General features: G+C 35.6%; 2 protein-coding genes across 2 annotated transcripts in view; both read left to right on the top strand.

The window, feature by feature from the left end:
• The first annotated feature begins 5118 nt into the window (after nt 1-5118).
• LOC106068186 (chitotriosidase-1-like) overlaps nt 5119-20824 on the top strand; it is a 30027-nt gene continuing 14321 nt past the window's right edge. The window contains exons 1-5 of the mRNA XM_056014859.1: nt 5119-5162; nt 9322-9380; nt 11558-11723; nt 13604-13850; nt 16954-17078. Of these exons, the coding sequence (XP_055870834.1) occupies nt 9323-9380; nt 11558-11723; nt 13604-13850; nt 16954-17078 (596 nt within the window). The 5' untranslated portion in view covers nt 5119-5162; nt 9322. The remainder of the gene's footprint in view (nt 5163-9321; nt 9381-11557; nt 11724-13603; nt 13851-16953; nt 17079-20824) is intronic.
• LOC129923413 (translation initiation factor IF-2-like) lies at nt 6981-7673 on the top strand. The gene has a single exon (XM_056014287.1). The coding sequence runs from the start codon at nt 6981-6983 to the stop codon at nt 7671-7673; it is 693 nt and encodes a 230-aa protein (XP_055870262.1).

The raw sequence follows: 20824 nt of genomic DNA, 5'->3' as shown, positions 1-20824 counted from the left end.
TTCAACTACGAGATATTGCCTTTTTCAAACAATCAGATCAATTACAAGACATCAGTTAGTACAGGGGGGGGGGGTCGCGGTGGCTGAGCGGTAAAGCGCTTGGCCTCCGAACCGGGGGTCCCAGATTCGAATCCTGGTCCTGGTGAAGACTGGGATTTTCATCTTCGGAGTCCTTGGGCGCCAATGAGTCCACCCAGTTCTAATGGGTACCTGTCATTAGTTGGGGAAAACTAAAGGCGGTTGGTCGTTGTGCTGGCTACATGACACCCTAGTTAACCGCAGGCCACAAAAAACAGATGAACTTCACATCATCTGCCCTATAGACCACAAGGTCTGAAAGGGAAACTAGTTAGGCCAGGTTCACATCTAACGTTACATTTACTTTCACCTATCCTTTGATCCGCTGGACCGTTGGGGCACTACACAAGATCTGTTAACCTTCTTTTTCCATTCTTATCTGTCATTTGTCTTAATAATTATTAAATTAAGTGAAGTTCACCTATTTCTGTGGCCGACAGTTGATGACTATGTCATGTGTTTAGCACTATTGCTTTAATACTCAATCCATAATATATTATAAATATATATTGTCTTCCGTTTTTAAGAGTAGCGACAGGGCCGGTCTTAGTCATATGCCAACTAGACAACCGCCTAGAGCTTCTTATTGGTGTTGAAATAAACTTGGTTAGACTTTATTGTGGGCATGGTGGCTGAATTATCAAGCTCTTAGCTTCGGATTTTAGAGATATTTTAGAACATCTTTGCAATCACAGAGGGCGCGGTGGTCGAATGGTTAGGAGCTTGGCTTCCGAACCTGAGACACTAGTTTGGAATCTCGGTGAATACTGGGCTTTTGAATTTCGGGATTTTTAGGGCGCCACTGAGTCCACCCAACTCTAATGGGTAACTGACTTTAGTTGGGGAAATTAAAGGCGGTTGGTCGTTGTGTTGGCCTCATAGCACGTTGCTCGGTAACTGTAGGCCAAAGAAACAGATGAATGTATCATAATATGCTCATAGATCTCAAAAAAGGTGACAATTGATGGATCTATCTAGGCAGAATGAAGAGCTGCCATGTTCAGAGAGTGATTATCACAGTTCAGAAATGTTGCCTTTGCATTTTTGTCAAGGAGACGTTTCTGCAGTCCAGACAGACGGCCACTCCTTGTGGCTGCGTTAACATAGGTTTGACCTCTGCAAAGATCAATGTCCATTCCAATATCTTAAAGAGTTTTCAGAACATGTTCTTTATAATGTTGTCCATCAGGTTTCAAAACTTCAAAGTAAACAATGCATGACTCTTTTATTTGGAAAATTATCAACATCCAAATTACAAACTACTATGTATACCTAATCTTGATGAGAAACATCTGGGGTAGAATCAAGCATGAGTGAAAAGTAACAAACTTGCTTGACTTTCCCAACAATTGATTCCCTAACTTTATTGCCCATCAAGTAAATGAACTCATTTTGATTTTCCGGTGACAAATACTGTGTATTCCCATATTCAATTCTATGTAAGTGGTGTTTCATAACTTCATCAAAATCTGCAAGAAATTTCAAAGATGCAAGTAAGTTCCCAGGATTGGGTGAATTCATTTTTTCGTTGTGACCACGTAAGCTTGAGTTTGTTTTTGCTAAGTACTTGATCGCTGCTGCTATACGCTTCAGAATATCTTCGTGATTTATTTTGGGTACACTCCGGGGGGGGGGGGGTGAGTAGTGATTCCACCTACCGCTTCCCCTTCTCTTTTCATATGTGAGCAGGTCAGGGTGGCGCTAACTGAGTGAGGCCTTTTTGTGGTATCTGCTGCTCATTATTTATTCATTTATAACAGTAGGCAGGTGGTAGCTCTACTGGGTGGGCCCAATCTGTGCACCTCGGTCAGCGACCAAGGGGCTAGAGTAGCCTAAGCAACCAGACAGCACAATTAAACTAAACTAAACTAATCTAGCTAACTAAGAGAAACAACCAACTAAATTTATAAAACAAAATATATATACACTTTATTTACATTGACACAAAAAAACAGTAATAAAACAAATATACCCACTACAAAACAATAAACCACTCAATTAACCTAAATTACCCCAACACTAAACGGTAAGCTACTAGCAGCAGTAAAGCAGAACTACAGCAGACAGGCAGACAGGAATTATAGCCTGCAATTACAAATATAAAAAAACATAAAAAATATATACAATAATCATTATAATATTAATGGAAATACTTTTAGAAACATTAACAAATAGACATAGTATAGAAAAGCAACAAGGGGATTATTAGGGATAGCTGGGGGGGGGCGCTATCCAGATTAATGGAGTTTCCTATTCCATCATAGACAATGGCTGAGTAATTAAGCCTGTGATGCACGGCACTAATCCGTTTACATCAAAACAATCTAACAACAATCAATCCTAATTAAAATATATCAAGTAAAAATAAAACAATTTCTCAACTTACAGGCAGTCCACACAGAAAACGTCCACAGAGGAACAACACTAAAAATAACTTTCTAACTCACTGCTTGGTCACACAGACCAGCTAATCAAGCACTGACCAGCGGTCAACACCGGAAAAAGGGACAAGACACGGCCGCATCCGTTCTATTTATAGAGCCAGGTCATGACTCATCTACACTAACTTTAAAGTTAAAGAGCTGGCGGGAGACAGGCATGCACTCAGCACTAGCCTAGACAGTTTACAAAAATTAAAATACAGATATAAATAGATAAAAAATTAGATCTAGGAGCGCCAGCTCACAATAAGTCCACTAGTATTACATTCTGTTATGGAGTCCAGTGCCAGTGTTTCTCTCCTACCGTACCGTACCAGTGGCTATTTTCTCCCTTTCTTCTTCCGTACCGATACGTACGATCGTAGTTTTCAAAGCAGAACTAGGTGTGATGTAATCACCTCTCCCTGTTCAGAGCGTCGCTGGCGCTGAGGCCATATGACGTAAGCTACTATTAGGATAACCGGTATGCTAAAAAAAAAACCAACTATTTATCTCCGGAGAAATCAAAGTACAAATATGTAATCTGTATTTTTTCTGCATATTCTTAAAATATAAGAGAAACCTGATTCTGCGTATCTTGTCACATATACTAATACCAATTTTGTTTTTTACCTTTATACTAATAAATAGAAAAAAAAAAGATTTTTCTAAGTTCAGCTCCTTTGAAAATAAAAATCAAATAAGCGGCATCCAATTTAAGATATAATCCTAGAACAATCACTCTCGCATTAGAAAATAAATAGAAAAAGAAAGTTTAACAAGGATATAGATGGTGAAATAAACTACCCTATATACCAAGTTACTTCCTGAGAGTAACACGGCACTAGTCAGCGCTACTCCTTGAAATTGAGAGTAAGCCCGCACGGAAAGAGTTAATAATCTGTGTGGAATACATGCAACAGGGTGACTGACTTATATAACAACGTAAAGATCCAGATTACATGACAGTGGCGTAATATTTAATTTTTTGGGGGACTCACTCCAGACACTCGTTTAAGGGCCCCCTCCACAATGATTAAGTCCGGCCCTGGTATTTAGTGACCTGTAAACATACATAGTAGATTACTTGTTCTCTTTCCATGACTTCTTAGTCGCAATGGTGAAGTCCGGCGCTGCTATTTAGTGTTTGTAAAATGTTTGCTTGTTAAATGTTTTACATGTTTCGGATGTTCCTTCAGAGTTGACGATAGTTTGCTTCCTAGTCCAAACCTCCCGCAGGACGAAGAGGGATGGGAGCGGGCAGGGCTTGAAAGTCCAGCGCGCCAACGACACTACCAGGCAGCAATCAGTAGCGATGTGTCAATACTTGTTAAGACTAAGACTAAGACAAAGACTGCTTTATTGATCTTTACGGAAATTTGTTGTGATTACAAGGACTCGTTTCTCATATAAAGACAACACAACAGAAAAATACACATAAATACAACAGACAACATAAAGAGTTCATTCAGCGACTACACACAGGTATCTTGGTGCATTTCATGTTCCCTGATCAATGAGTGGCGGTGATAGAGTCTGACCGAGTGAGGTACGAACGAGTTTTTGTACCGCTCCGTTATTGTTTTGATTGAGTCGCTGGGCTGTTTTCTTTGTCAGAGTTCCAAGGTGGTCTTCCCATGAAAGCTTGTTGTTGATGATAACGCCTAGATATTTATATTATCCCCCCCCCTCTTGTTTTTTTCGAGGGGTGACTATCCGCAGAAATAACAGAGTGATCTTTCCTTTACTTCTTCTTACTTCTTACTTCTTCTTACTTCTCGTCCAAACTGTTGAGCGAAGAGGAGGATTATATATATATATATATATAGATTATTTTTGATACTACTATTATACAATCGTCATGATGATATTGAATATAAAATCAGTTTTGTCTATAACTTATAGTCTTTGGTCGCATTCAGCTTAAAGAAGATAATAGCTCATATCGTTATGCGTTTCTTATTGTGACCCGTGACTGAATAACAAAAGCTAACGGAAAAAAATAAAAATATCTTACATTGTATGAGCCAAATAATCAAAACAGGTTAATGCCCTTCCTCGATGTTATAGAGAAGATGTAAGGGAAATAACAAAATAATATCTGACATTAAATTAGATAATAAATACAGTTAATGGCCTTCGAGTGTGACACATTACGATATTACAATTAAGAGGCCATTGAAAAAAAAAGTATTTTCATGCCATCAGTGCACTCCTATAAAACGAGACCACCGCAACCTAGAATGACGTTAACCTATAGAGTGGCCGAGTTGGTAACATTACCAGTAACCCTCTCTCTCTCTTTTCCTTTTTCTCTATATAATTATCTATCTCCCTCTCTCAAAGGAGAGAGATGCATTTTTGAAATAGGCTAATATGTGTATACGTAGCTCAATATTCATTCAGCATCGCACACACGCACGTACAAGGTAACCCCACTGTAGGGGAAGATAATTAAGTGTGGGAAGATAACTGCACTTGCAGTACACTACGTGTTGGTCGCGAAAGCTATTTACGGCTTAAATAATTGTTTTTTGTTTTTTTTTGTTGATATTATTTTTTTTTTACTTGTTTAAATATGAGTTATCACGCTTGCTATTTATACGTCTGATATCTGTTATGTCTTGTACCATCTATCACCACGGTGGTGGGTATAGTCTTATGGTACGCATTTCTTTTATGTATAGAACAAACGTTTTATATAAGCAGAAACTGCTTCTATATCTGTCAACGTGACATTATTCAACTTTGATATCAAAATAAAACTTAGTACAATGTTTACTATTTGTTACGATACATTGTTACAAGCGATGACTTAAAGATTCAAAATTAGTTAAGAAATTAAATTTGGTGTGGAGCATTGTAACTTGACCGATCCGATGCAGAGAAATTACACAATTTTCTTGACATTTCATACTACAAAAGTGCTATTTATTTTTCTATGTAAATTCTTTTTTATTTTAAACTTGTCGGACGGAATGATAATAATTTATTTTTGTAGTATGCAGAGAGCAATAGCAATATTTTCTTTTGTTAACTTTTGTGTGTCTAAGTTCAGGTAAGCTTTTAAAAATTGTTTTTTTTTCTTTTAATTATATTTTGAATGGCACTTAAAAAATATAATTTATATTAACTTATGCAAAACATATTTTCATGTGCAGCCTGCAGCAAAGATCAAGCTTTTATTTCAGGTTAAGATGCTGGATAGTTTTAAACTGTTGTTAGATTTGAGTCTAAGTTTCTTAAAATTCTAGACCAACGGAAACTTCCTTCCAGCAGCGTTTCAAAACAATTGTTCCATTCGAGAATGATATAATTCCTATTTTATCCATCCATCTGTCATGATCTTTGTATTTTGAAATTACTAAATTATTATTAAGTATTCCAAATGTGTCTAGGTAATTAAAATTAATATTATTTCAATGTGTGTGTTATAATATAATTATAACTTGTAATATATTTTAGGCCCAAGTTCAGCCCGACAGTCACACCATACACACCTAGTAGTACAAACACCAACAAACCAAGTGTATGATGATTTAAATAAAAATATGAATTAAATCTAATGAAATATTTACAATGATAATGCCCTCTGATTTATGATATGATAAGCAAATATAAGTACATATAATATGATGTAGAAATTCAATACTGATACTATGATTACAATACATCAAACAAACAAATTCACCTTAAATTATAAAGTTCAGTAATATTGCCTTCAACAATATTTCATGACAACAACTTCATGACTAGTCCATATATCTCCTATCCAAGATACTGTTCATCCACAATAAACAAGTACAAGTTCAAAGTAACACCAAAGCTCACATCTTCGAACTGTACCACCATGTCTGGAAAAAGCCACCCGCAGTCTGGAACCTCGGACTCGTAAAACAAACTTGAAACGTCCGACAGACTGAGATGGAATTGGAAACCTCAGTCATGTAGCCTCAAGCTAAGATCTCAATACTGAAAACTGAAACTGAAAACTGAGACTAAGACTCTGAGTGTATCACTGAGACTTGAAACTGAGTCTTGACACTAAGACTTGACACTGAGTCTAACACTGAGACTTGACACTGAATCTTGACACTAAGACTTGACACTAAGACTAAGACCCTAAAGAAAAATAAAAGAAAAGATTCTTCTAATCATCTAGTCTAATTATAGAATTACTATTATGATCGAATCCAAATAGTAATAACTATACAAAATAAAAATAAAACTCACCCTAAACAGGGGTCAATATAATTCAATAAGAATATATCCAAGGCAAACGCTAAGGTTGTTCAGTAACATAAGCACAAGGAGAAATTCAAGAGCTCCCCAAAACCACAACTCGTCTCTATAGTACAAGATGGAGAGAATGAAACAGACGACCTATGACAAGAGTCATACGCCCACTCACTCTACGTCACAAGAAATAATGACAAGCAACAAGGGGAGATCATTCTACTACACAAAAACTAATTAGCGCAAATGACGAACGCAGCGCTAAGTAACCCTCTGAAGGATAAACCACACAATGGCCAGGCCTTCTTGCTCAAGGATAGACCGTACAATGGCCAGGCCTTCCCGCTCAAGGATAGACCACACAATGGCCAAGCCTTCCCGCTCAAGGATAGACCACACAATGGCCAAGCCTTCCCGCTCAAGAATAGACCCCACAATGACCAAACCTTTCCACTCAAGGATAAACCACACAATGGCCAAGCCTTCCCGCTCAAGGATAGACCATACAATGGCCAGGCCTTCCCGCTCAAGGATAGACCACACAATGGCCAAGCCTTTCCGCTCAAGAATAGACCACGCAATGGCCAAGCCTTTCCACTCAAGGATAGACCACACAATGGCCAAGCCTTCCCGTTCATGGATAGACCACACAATGGCCAAGCCTTCCCGCTCAAGAATAGACCACGCAATGGCCAAGCCTTTCCACTCAAGGACAGACCACACAATGGCCAGGCCTTCCCTCTCAATAATATACCACACAATGGCCAGGCCTTCTTTCTCAAGGATAGATCATACAATGGCCAGGCCTTTCCTCTCGAGGATAGACCACACAATGGCCAAGTCTTCCCGCTTAAGGATAGACCACACAATGGCCAGGCCTTCCCGCTCAAGGATAGACCACACAATGGCCAATGCCTTTCTCTGACTAAGTACACCTGAAATGCCTTTCTCTGACTAAGTACACCTGAACTGCCTTTATCTGACTAAGTACACCTGAACTGCCTTTATCTGACTAAGTACACCTGAACTGCCTTTATCTGACTAAGTACACCTGAACTGCCTTTATCTGACTAAGTACACCTGAACTGCCTTTCTCTGACTAAGTACACCTGAACTGCCTTTCTCTGACTAAGTACACCTGAACTGCCTTTCTCTGACTAAGTACACCTGAACTGCCTTTCTCTGACTAAGTACACCTGAACTGCCTTTCTCTGACTAAGTACACCTGAACTGCCTTTCTCTGACTAAGTACACCTGAACTGCCTTTCTCTGACTAAGTACACCTGAACTGCCTTTCTCTGACTAAGTACACCTGAACTGCCTTTCTCTGACTAAGTACACCTGAACTGCCTTTCTCTGACTAAGTACACCTGAACTGCCTTTCTCTGACTAAGTACACCTGAACTGCCTTTCTCTGACTAAGTACACCTGAACTGCCTTTCTCTGACGCATCTGTCTGTAGAAAAAGAACGGAAGAAAAGGATCAGGCATTCTCAGAATAGGATAATCACACACAAAAAGTTTGTATTCTTGTCAATGCCACAACCCACTCATTAATCCAATCAAGTCTCGCAGATTTCTCTTTCTTCACTACCTCTGTCTTCATGTGTTCATTCGTCAATGCGAGATGTGTCACCCAAATCACCCCCTACCCAATTTCTCAAAATATATCTTTTCAAAGTATCTTAGTGTAGTGAATTAGTTTCTATCTATTGTCGCCCCTGGTGTTTGTTTACATTTGTGGATTCACGTCAGAGTTTGTACTGACCACATTCCGTGTCTTGATCTTTACTATGTGTGGAGTTATTGTCGTCAGGCAGCGTAAAAAAGTATTAGATGTTAGCATGGTTTTTGTTTATGAAAGTATTACACTAATGTCAAATAAAATAATTGATTTTGGAAAGAAATCGAAAAATGTCATCCAGTGAAATTAGCAAAACTCACATATAGATAAAGGGGAGGGGATAACATGTCGTTACCATTCAGGAATCTGACTTATTATAGGCCTATAGTCATGAAATAAGCAAAACCTTTATATTTATAAAAAAAAACAACAATTTGCTGGACGGTGTTAGAATTCATACTTAACATACAATATTATGGTAGAGTGAAATAAATACCCTATAAATACGTTATAAACGCTACGGGCTTATTAAATTATCGTCAAATTATATCTCGCAACAAAACGTCCCCAGCGCCCCCCACCAAAACTGCGTCGCCAAGACAAAACGTACCGCTTTTATTTTACCTATCTTTTTTTTTGGGAGGGGGGGGAAGGGATTTACAAGCAGGCCAAAGATACACAAGAGTAGGCCTATCTTTAAACTAATGAAAATGTGTTGACTAATTAAACCTTTTAACATTTTAGCACAAAGTGTTATAAAAAAAAGCCCTTCTAAAACCCCCCCCCCCCAAAAAAAAAAAAGCACTGTTAATTCAGAAAAATTAAGAAGAAATTAAATTGTAAGTTGAGGTTAAAATTCGACCGATCGACGTAGAGAAAAAAACACAACTTTAAAATTTAAAAAAAAAATTGATTTATTAATACTAAAACCTAACTAATTATTATTTTTTATTTTTTTCCTAGTATGGAGAGAGCAATAGCATTATCTTTCCTCTTTTTAACATTTGTATATCAAAGTTCAGGTAAGTTTAATGAAAAACTTTTTTCTTTTCTTTTTTTTTAATTTTTTAAAAAATTAATCTATAATTTAAATTAATTTAAGCAAAAAATTCATGTGCAATCAAAAATCTATCTTTTATTTCTCGTTGTGATACCGGATAATTTGAAACTGTTGTACAATTTGAGGCGAAGACACTTGAAACTGTGGGCCAATGGTAACTCCCTGCGTTTCGGAATAATTGTTCCGTATTGCTGAGCGGTAAACGCATGGCTTCCAAACAGGGTGTCCAGGGTTCGATTCCTGGTGAAGACTGTGATTTTTCATGTAAGGATCTCTGGGCGCAACTTAGTTCATGAAGCTCTAATGGGTACCTAACGTTGGTTGGAAAAATAAAAGTGGTTGGCCACAAAGCACCCTCGTAAACCTAAGCCAAAGAAACATATGAACTTTACATCATCTGCCCTATAGACTACAGGGTCTTAAATGGAGCTTTACTTTTTAGTTCTTAATGGGAAACATTCAAAAAGATGTAAACTCAGTCATCTTGATACTAACGATGAAGCCGGAGGTCGAGCACAACGTGAAAGGTACTTAAATTTCATTCTCTGTAAAAGAGCAGCCTAGCGGTTAGACCTAAAAAAAGATATTAAACAATAACTACAACAGAAAAAAAAACTGTCTTCTAGTAATTTTGAAACTGAAGGATTGCAGCTCTAGAGACTTCCAAATATAATTCCTTGGTTGAAAAGTCATTTGCAGGAAGTGAATTGGCTCCTTACGATTTTGCGGACCATTTTATACACGAGTTTCAGTCCACTTGCAAAATCATTAGCAAAACTGTCAGAGGAAGAAAATAAATAAGGCTCCTTGCAAATCTATAGCATTATAAGACATAAAAAGAATGGCCATCCTTGAATGCGCATTTCGGCTAGTCTTATTTGCTAAACGTAGTCTGTGTGTACATGACCAGGTTAATAGGTCCTTGCTATTTGCTGACGACTGTGCCCTAAATGCCTCCTCTGAAAATGATCTACAGAGCATCGTCAGTGACTTCTCAAGAGCATGCTCAGACTTTGGCCTTATCATTAACACAAACAAGACTGAAGTCTTATATTTACCTGCTTCTGGGAAAGCCTACTCAGATCCAAGCATCACTATAAACGTAGTGGACAAATTCACATATCTTGGCAGCACACTCTCCAGAAACGGAAAAATCGATAGTGAAATAGACCTTCGTATCTCCAAAGCCAGTGCATCCTACGGCACACTGTCTACAAATGTCTGGAACAGACGTGGTATCACCACAAATACAAAGCTAGGGGTCTATCGAGCCGTCATCCTCCCTACATTGCTCTATGCTTAGAAACATGGACAGTGTACAGATTACATGCAAAGAAACTGAACCACTTCCACATGACTGAATGTCAAATGGCAAGACACAATACTAGATACTTAAGTCCTTCAAAGAGCTGTCTGCAAAGCATCCACACAATCCTGATGCAGTCCTAGCTGTGATGGGCAGGACACGTCTGCAGAATGGAAGACCATAGCATCCCTAAACGACTCTTGTATGTCCAACTAACCGAAGGAAAGCGCTCGAAAGGTGGTCATCAAATCTTCTCTGAAGGCGTTCAGCATAGACCCAGCCACCTGGGAGACAGAGGCACATGACAGAGCATCATGGCGTCGAGCTGTGAAAACTGGTGCACAGGTTGCTGAGGAAAAGAGAACCACGATGGCAGAAGAAAAACGCCAGAGAAGAAAAGTAAGGCAAACGACACTAGCTCCAGTTGGAATAACCTGCTCAGTGTGCGGCCGAACATTCGGGCTCACATAGGTCTCACCAGCCACATGAGGAGGCATAAAACCCCAGTGCAAAGCCCTCAGCCCTCTGGATGACAAAGTGGTCATCATCGAACCACGATGGACGAACTATATACATATAAAAAGTCCTGTTTTATTGGCCTAATTCTTCCTCTTGACCTTTAGATGTTTAGATAAAAATGTAGGCAGAAACAGAAATAGATAAAAGGTTGTATAGCTCCATGATTACTATAGTTCTAAGGTTAAAGTAAGAATATTGTAGAAAGTATTTAATAATAATAATATACAAAATAGCACTATATAATTTTTTTTTGTGTGAAAATGATTAGACATTGTTTTTATTAAATTAATTTTTAATGTTTTATTTTTATCAAGGGCAATGCGAAATGTTAATGTGCAGGATAAACCCATTTATTGGTTCTCAATCAAGGCTGACTACTTCAGACATCGACCTAAATCTCTGCTCTTATATTATCATCGCGATAGGGTTAGTGACAAATGAAGAAAATGTGATTTATGTAAAACCCCAAGTCAGACAAATGTAAGTCTCTTCCTTTTTTGTTTTGCCAATAATTCATTAATACGTAAATCACTCTATACATTTACCATTACCTTTACATATCCCTTAGTCTGCTGGACCGTGGGGGGCACCACGCAAAATTCGTCGACCCTTCTTCTCCATTCCTCTTTGTCCATTGTCTTAGTTAAAACCTCTTTCAACATCATTCCCGTCCATTCTTCCATGTTGTCCTCCCATCGCTTTCTCTGTCTGCCTCTTCTTCTTCTTTGACCTGGTACATATCCCTGAAGGAAAGTGTTAGCTAACCCCGAAGATCTTGTAATATGGTCATAGATTTTTAACGATAGTTAGCAGGTTATCATAGAGTCCAATCGCTGCAGTATCCCTGTCTCTAATCTCTTGGTTTGTGATGCGGTCTTTAAATGTGATACCAAGGATCCTTCTGTAGCATCTAAATTCCATTGCTTGGATCCTTTTCTCTAGCTCTGCAGTCAGCGTCCAAGACTCACAAGCATATAAAAATGTGGCCATGACCAGGAAGTGCATCAGTCTGATTTTGGTTCCGAGGGCTAAGCCTTTGTCTGTCCATATTATTTTAAGTTTTGAAAGGGGTACTGTGGACTGTGTAATACTGGCCAGTAGTTCAGGTTTCGTTCCCTCATCTGAGACAATAGCTCCGAGGTATTTAAAGCTACTTAAACTAGTCAGCTTTTCACCTCCAATACTGATGGCCTTTTTTTGAAGCCCTGTTCGCTATTGTCTATTTTGTTTTATATTTTTGGGTGCAATTTATTTGCAAATTATATGCAGCGAAAAGCTATGACTATAAATCATCGTAAATAGACTGCTACGAATTTTCGATGGATCTAGACACAAAGATCATTCTCTTATTGCAAATAAACATTTGCTTGAATTGTTAACTAAATGTATACGTTTATATACTTGACGCAAACATAAGTGAAGCAGTATTGTATAGCATGGGCGTTGCCAGGAGGGGGGGGGTTCAGGAGGGGGGGGGGGGACACGGACTTTAGTTACTGATTTTTTTGCTTTGATTTTGTTTATTTCAGGTGAGATTTTAATACTAAACCATCACTTGCCCCAGCGCAGCCAAGGGGGTTTTGAGTTTAAAACCCAATAGTTTGTTCAGTGGCATGCCTTCCGTGTACTAAATAATGTTGTATCTTATGTTTTCTTTTGTTGTTGTTGCTGTTGTTGTTTTTAGCGTCCCTTGTACTATAAAAAGCCGCTGTTAGCTTGGTCTTGACTGTCTGACACCTGTATTATTTGCATAAAGTAAACTAGAAAAGATTTTAAAAAGCTTAGTTATCCTTATAAAAAATAAATAAATGAATATACAACAAGCAGAATTCTCATAATTAGTAACAAGTTGCTTTTTTTTTAAATAAATAAAACAATGCTAACAAAATATTAAAAATCACTAATCTTAAATATTACATTTAGTTTTCATGCCAAAGTTCTAGATGTCTCTTTATCAATAATAGGTTTTCTATTTATTTGTGTCTATTTATTTGTAAGTTAAAAACATTTAAAAAATATTTTTTGATATTTTTTTTTCCTTTAGACAATAAAAACAAAACCATGGTTTGAGTATTTCTTGACTATAGGTGAATCTAATAAGGACAGACTCAGAATTTGTATGATAACAAAAACTCTTTTTGTAATTTTATCTTTTTATAAAATCTTGTTGCTTTCAAATGATCTCGACTTAATCTTACTAAAGTACTTACATCTCACAAATTATGACTCGCAATAGAAAAATAATTTTGAACTATTAACATTTACTGCAAATAAATAGAAAAAGTTGAAAACCTTTTTTTGTGTGTAAACCAAACAAAATTCTGATTGCAATATAAATACTCTTGAATTTTATTTTTCAGGTACTCGTGGATGTCACAAGCTAAAAGACAAAATCCAAAATTGAAATTCGTAATGACTTTATATATTGAAACATTTTATGAAATGTATCTAGACCCAGCAAAAAGAAGTGAGCTTTTTCAAGCGTGTATAAGACATTTACGTGATAATAGATTCGTAGGAATGACAATAGAATTGAACTATGGCTTTGGTTACGACGTCTATCCACACACTACTTACACTAAACATAGATTTGCTGACTTCTTACAGGTTAGTTTCTATTGGCCAAGCTTAACTCTTTCTCTCCGTAATTTGTTACCACATTCTGGTGGAATCAACGTTGGTATCGTCAGTTAGGAGAGAAAGAGTTAATACAATTTTTCGCAACACATTTAACGTTCTAAGTGATGGGCAAAAGTTAACTAAAAAGTTAGAAGCTTTAATTTTTAACTTAAAAAAAAATAATTAAGAAAGTTTAACTAGAAAAAATATTTTTGTTAAAATCGTAGTTTAATTAATTTTTTTTCAGTTACTAGCTAAAACGTTTAATTAAAAATTTTAAAACTTTTCAACACGTGGCAGCGTTTGAAACACACATTCTTGTTTTCTGGTCATGTGATATCAACAACTTTTATAATCAAAAATATTATACAGTGAACAACTAACTTGTCAGTCTGCATTTAAAGAGGGTAATATAGAAGTTATGGAAATCCATGGGTATAGCTATGATTTTTTAGGGGGGGATTTTTTCTCCCCCCCCCCTGCAATGTACATATATATGTGTGTGTTTGTGTACAGAATTGATCTTTATTACATTCTGACATTTCATTCTTTCGAAAGACGTTTATTGTACCCTAGAATAGGCTCTTCGTTAATTAAGTTAGTGGAATAAATGTTGACTTCCCGCCACCAGCTAGGGTGTCTAGGAGAGCGCTTTGAGCTCCTCCTGCGTGGAGTGGAGCCCAGCCGCCAAGCACTATTTCCGGTATTGAAAGCCATCAAAATGCATATTTTGAGGTATCTACATTAAATTATCCTACTATTAAAAAGATTTAAAACCTTATGTGCTATTCTAACTGACTTAGATCTTCCCACATCGTTCGGCGCATTGGGTGGCAAGCTGCTTTCACAAAACCACTAGCATAGCCTCATCCCACCTGCCCAGAGGACATCCATGAAAGTGTAGCGCCAAGTTGTTCTAGAATGTCCCTGTTTGCTTCTTCCTCGTAACGGCCTCTATGTCATCGCAACTCTTATTATGCGTAATTCATTATGTGGGAGAACATGTCCCGCAAACCTCATGCGATGCTCTTTCAGAACCATACTAAGGGGTCGACTCCAAGTTCGGCATAGGATTGCCTTGATTGAGATCTGATCTCTATAACTGACTTCTAAAATCCGACTTATACATCTTTGTTGAGCCACATTTTCACTGCACTTCATTAATGGAGCCCAGCCACTTGTAACCTCTCTTGGCTACGCTCTTTGAATTAGATGACTGTAGTTTGCTTTAGATTTTATTTCGTAAAGGAAAGTTTTATCGTCAAAATTATTATTTTGGTGGTTTTCAACTAAAAAATCTATGGAATTACAAATTTAATTACATTACCAATCCAAACTTAATAAAAGTGTTTTTTTTTTTAAGTACTTTATTATTTATTTATTTTTTTGTGCTATCTTTTATTATTATGATTTAAATAAAACTATTATTATTTACGTTTGTTTACCTTGTGTCGAAATAGTCAAATGTTTAATCGCAGCTTAATAAGTGTAAGCATTTATAATTGTTGTGCACAATCCGGTAGGACTAGCAAACTAACTGTTCGTAACTTACTCGGTCAGACTATATCAACGCCAATCGTTGATCAGGAAACATGACGAAGACAAAGATGCCTGTGTGTGGTCACTAAATGAGCTCTTTATGTTATGACCGTTCATTTTATATGTTTTTTGTAAAATGTTTTACATGTTTCGGATGTTCCTTGAGAGTTGAAGATAATTACTTCCTAGTCCAAACCTCCCGCAGGACGACGGGGGATGGGAGCGGGCAGGGTTTGAACCCGGGACCATCGATAAATCTGAACGACAGTCCAGCGTGCAAACCGCACGACCAGGCAGCCATCCATATGCATTCCTGTAACCATAAACATATAGTACCAGGTGACTGAGCCTCGCTCGGACGAATAATTTGTTAAGGAAGGATATATACCCGAAGTCATTTTGAGAATATTATTGTTATAACGAAAATGAACGATCGTTTAAAACTGTATAGAAAACCACAGCTCACTTCGTACGTTTTACATTGTATCCTTTGCGTAAAACAGTTAGACTATTATTGGCTTGGAAGAAAGTCTCTGCAGTGTGACTTCTAAAATGGTTACGTTCTGACATTTAATATTGCAATTAGTATATTTATTATGGCTTTAGTACGATGCATCAATTGATGCAAAATCTCTACGTTGTAGGGTAAAAAAGGTTAATAGCACTTTTGTTTTCCAAAAAGACTTAAAAACATCGCGTAAGAATTCTAAAGAAACGTTATTGTGGGGCATCTCTGTTAAGCCGACCACCTTTCAGCTCACTAAGAAAAAGTTTGATTGTTGTCAACACCTTTTAGGCACTCATACGGGAGCCTTGTTGTGCTACCCTTTGGACTAGTCGTCCCCTCTCGCGACCGTTCCCACCCGGGCGCCACGTTGAGGAAGGGCAACGGTCCATCAGATAAGGTAAAAGCTTCTTCTTCTTCTTCATCGTTCTCATTGTTATGTTGGAGTGTTCAGATGACTAGACTAATACATGAGATGAACTGCGCAGTGGTTTCCAAATCAGGGAGCTCTCCATATAGTTTTCTTTCTACTGGGGTGATTTGGGGCCAATGTCTTATACGGGCCTCTTGGTAAAGAGAGCAGTTTTGGAGGACGTGGTCGGCATTTTCTGGTGATACTCCACATGGGCAGATTTCACTGGTTCCAATTTTGAGCTTCCGGTACATGTGTTGTCGCATTCTGTTGTGTCAGGTCCTGAGTCGAAAGATTAGATGTTGGTCTTGTCGGGATAGCTTATAGTAAGCGTCATCTTTCTTGTAATTTGGATGAGAGCTCGTCCATTTCTCATTTATTTTATTTACAATTAATTTCTTCTGCATAGAGTGCAGAGTTTATTTGTGAGTTAGTTCTCCCACACTTGGCGAGTGTGTCAGCATTCTCATTTCCTTCTAGTTGTATATGGGCTGGTATCCATTGAATAACAGTTTTTTGCTGTTGTTGTTGAGCTTTGTAAGTGCTGTTCTAAGGTTTTTAAAAAGCGAAGGCCTATTCTCTGGTCTTGGTTGAATTTGTCCATATGTGTTACCTTTTATTATATTTCCTTTCAGGACGCTCAAAATGCTTTCACCGACGAAGCAAAAGGAAATGATAAACCAAAACTTTTGTTATTTGGAACTTTGCCTGGTTTTACCAATATTATTCTAAAAGATTATGATGTGCCAAGAACGTTTAAGTAAGCACTACATTAAGTTAGCTTTAGATATTTGATAATTAGAAAGTAGAATTTATTTCATATACGATTAGTTTTTAACAATGCATTTTTTAGTATAATAACATTTGATCTAAGGTCAAACCGGGAACTGCGGTTATTTAACAATGAAATTCTATTAAAAGCCAATGACAGATAAGAAAAGAAAAGTAGACAGATCTAGTGTAGTGCCCCAACGATTCACCATACCAAATAATAGGTGAAAGTGAAGTTGAGGTTTGATGTGAACCTGGCCTAACTGGTCTAATTGTTTTGTAAAGGGTCAATCTCCTATTCAAAACCTCAAGAAAATCCGTAAAAAAAAATCTTTTTTTTTTAAATATTTTTTTCTTTATATTTTTTCTTTATATATATATATATATATATTTTTTTTTTTTCTTTTTTAAATATTTTTTTTTCTTTTTTTTTTTCTTTTTTTTGTATTTTTCTAATATCTGTATTTTTTTCTTTTTTTTTCCATTTTTTAAAATATTTTTTTTTCTATATTTTTTTCTCTATATTTTTTTTCTTTTTTTTATTATTTTTTCTTTTTTTTCTTTTTTTATATAATTTTTTTTGAATATTTTTTTTATTTTTTATATTTTTTTAAAATATTTTTTTTAATATTATTTTTTCTTATTTTATATATATATATATATATATATATATATATATATATATATATATATATATATATATATATATATATATATATATATATATATTATTTTTTTATTTGGTTTTTATATTTTTTTATTTGTTTTTATATTTTTTTATTTGTTTTTATATATTTTTTTAATTTTTTATTTTGTTTAATTTTTTTTTTTTAAATATATTTTTGTTTTATTTATTTATTTTTATATTTTTTGTTAAATTTTTTGTATTTGTTTTTACATTTTTTATTTGTTTTTATATTTTTTTTTTTTTATTTTTTTTTTTTTGTTTTAATTTTTTTTTTTAAATGTTCTATTTATTTATTTATTTTTTTTTTTAATTTTTTCTTTTTTTTTCATTATTTTTAATTTTTTTTTTATTATATTTTTTTTTTTTTTTTAATTTTTTGAAAATTATATATATATATATATATATATATATATATATATATATATATATATATATATATATATATATATATATATATATATATATATATATATATTTAATTAATTAATTTTTATTTTATTTTGTATTTTTTTTTTTTATTTTTTTTTTTTATTTTTTTTGTATTTATTTTTTATTTTTTTTTTATTTTTTTTTTATTTTTTTGTATTTTTTTGTTAAATATTTGTTTATTTTTATATATATATATATATATTTTATATATATATATTTTTTTTTTTTTTATATATATATATATATTTTAAATTATTGATCATACGCTCATAGTGTTTTGAGTGAGTAATTTGCTTTTTTTTAAATTAAAGAGGTATTTTTTTGTTTGCATCATACCTCGCTGGAAGGGGTTTAAACTCAAAACCCCTTTGGCTACGCTCATAGTTTTTTGAGTGTGCAATTTTTTTTTTTATATTAAAGGGGTATTTTTCAGCTTCAAACCCCTCCGAATGGGGGTTTATACTCAAAACCTCTCTTGGCTTCGCTCATAGATTTGATTTTTTTATTTTGAAGAGGTATTTTTTAGCTTTAGGGAGGCTTAAACTCTAAACCCATTTGGCTACGCTTTTATAAATTTGAGTAAGTAATTAGCTTTTTTTTATATTGTAGAGGTGTTTTTTTGCTCTAAACACCGATGGATTGGGTTTTAAACGCAAATCCCCTCTTGGCTATGCTCATAGAATCGGGTGACTGATGCATGGATAGACTTATATCGATACATGGGGTTTTATCGTAAATTTTGAAGGTGGTTTTAAAAAAAAATCATCCTTAGCTACGCTCTTGGAATAAGGTAATTGTCGTTTGCATTCTTTTTTTTTTCGGGGGGGGGGGAAGGGGGGTTGTTTTATAGAAGAGGGGGATTTGACTGCAAAACCCCTTGGTAGGGGTTTTAAACTCAAAACCCCCTTGCTGCGCCGTGGCTAGTGATGGTTTAGTTTTAAAATCTCATCTAAAATAAAAAGAATCGAAGCACAAAATCAGTCACTCAATTCCGACTCCCCCCTGCTTTAAGGGAGGTGGGGGGTTTGAACCCTAATTCCCCCTGGCTACGTCAATGATGGAGATATTAATTTTTTAATTTGCGAGGGGACTGTTTGGTCCAAGTAGACCTACTCAAAGCTAGCTCACTACCTAACTAAAATAGGTCAAACTTTTTTATTTTTTTTTCGTGTTGGCAATTTATCTAATTTTGTGAGAAGAATGAATCTTTTTTTAGTTTCTCTTTATTATGTGTTACATGTAATTAATTTTGAATGTATGGATAAGGTTAATAATTATAATTTAAAAAAATATAAGTGTACGCTAAATGAATATAAGCAGATGATGTGGCTGAGTGGTAAAACACTTGGAACGAGAAATTCAGTGATCCAATCCTGGTGAAGACTCTAGGACACTCTAGGTAGACCACTTATTGGGCCGATTTTCAGTTTACTTTGTAACCTTTAACCCTTAAGGCGCGTGTGGTAGTTTAGCTTCCATTGTTTATGCACTCATTGTAAAACAGCTCAGCACTTTAAGGGTTAATTATGCAATTTCTTAACTAAAATACAAAAAGAAAAAAGTATTGGTTTGTCCGATGGGCGGAGGGTCATTGTTTGTATCGCCCTCCCCCACCTGGCACAACCCTTTCCTTTTTAATTTTATATTTACTACTGATAAAATTTGAGATTAGAGTGTGTGTGCGACATAATATACAAATGGGTTAAAATATCAATATGTATCTTATATTATATAGAGATTCAACTAATTTTGCTCATTAACTATGATTTTTCCATAAAAATAGGACCGCCCTCCCCCCTCAAGAGGGCTAGAGTGGGGAGGGCAGTGTCAGATGAGTTTGACTTGCTATGCCGGATTTTCCACCACAACGCTGATTTTTTACTTCCTGTCGGGGTTGTACTTTAGTCGTGGCTCGTCTGTCTGGACATCCCTAACAGTCTAGCTGTCAATTTACAAAATAATTACTAAAAGAACGAATAATACTAATAGTAACGTATACTAGTCAATTATCAATTACTAGATTACATATAACAAAGAAAATGTTTAGTGGAGTAATGGTATGATGTGACATAAACGATGAATCGATATTAATGGTATTTACAATGGCAAAAAAAAAGGTTATACATATTATTCAAATGAGACATAGCACACCTTAAGCTCAGTGCCACAATTCGATCAGGCCTCACAAAGCCCACAGCCCAATGCCATGGATGTAAGGACCACACCATAGCAAATCAGGCTTAGGGTTAGGGTTATGGTATAACTGGAGGTTATACTTAATAACCTAGGAAATACACTGTTGATCTAAAATACGGTTAAAATACCTAAACCTAGCTATAAGTCTAATTGAAACACGTGATCTATACCCGATAATAGGTAAATTAATTTTTCAATTTTTTTTTATGTTGAATGGGGTGCTCTTTTAGCATCAATCTCCATCATTATGTTACCTGGGGTACTCTTACAAGCAACCTCATTCAATATGTAACACGTGGACATGTCACATTTCATTATGAGTCCTCTTTATATGTTTGTATGTATCAGTGACCTTAGATGCAATTTTTTTTTTAATTAATGCGCGAATCTATGAATGAAGCTTGATTTATTAATGTAGAAGT

Source organism: Biomphalaria glabrata, chromosome 16 (assembly GCF_947242115.1).
Source record: "Biomphalaria glabrata chromosome 16, xgBioGlab47.1, whole genome shotgun sequence".
Lineage (NCBI taxonomy): Eukaryota > Metazoa > Mollusca > Gastropoda > Planorbidae > Biomphalaria > Biomphalaria glabrata.
This window is presented reverse-complemented; position numbering and strand designations above follow the sequence as displayed.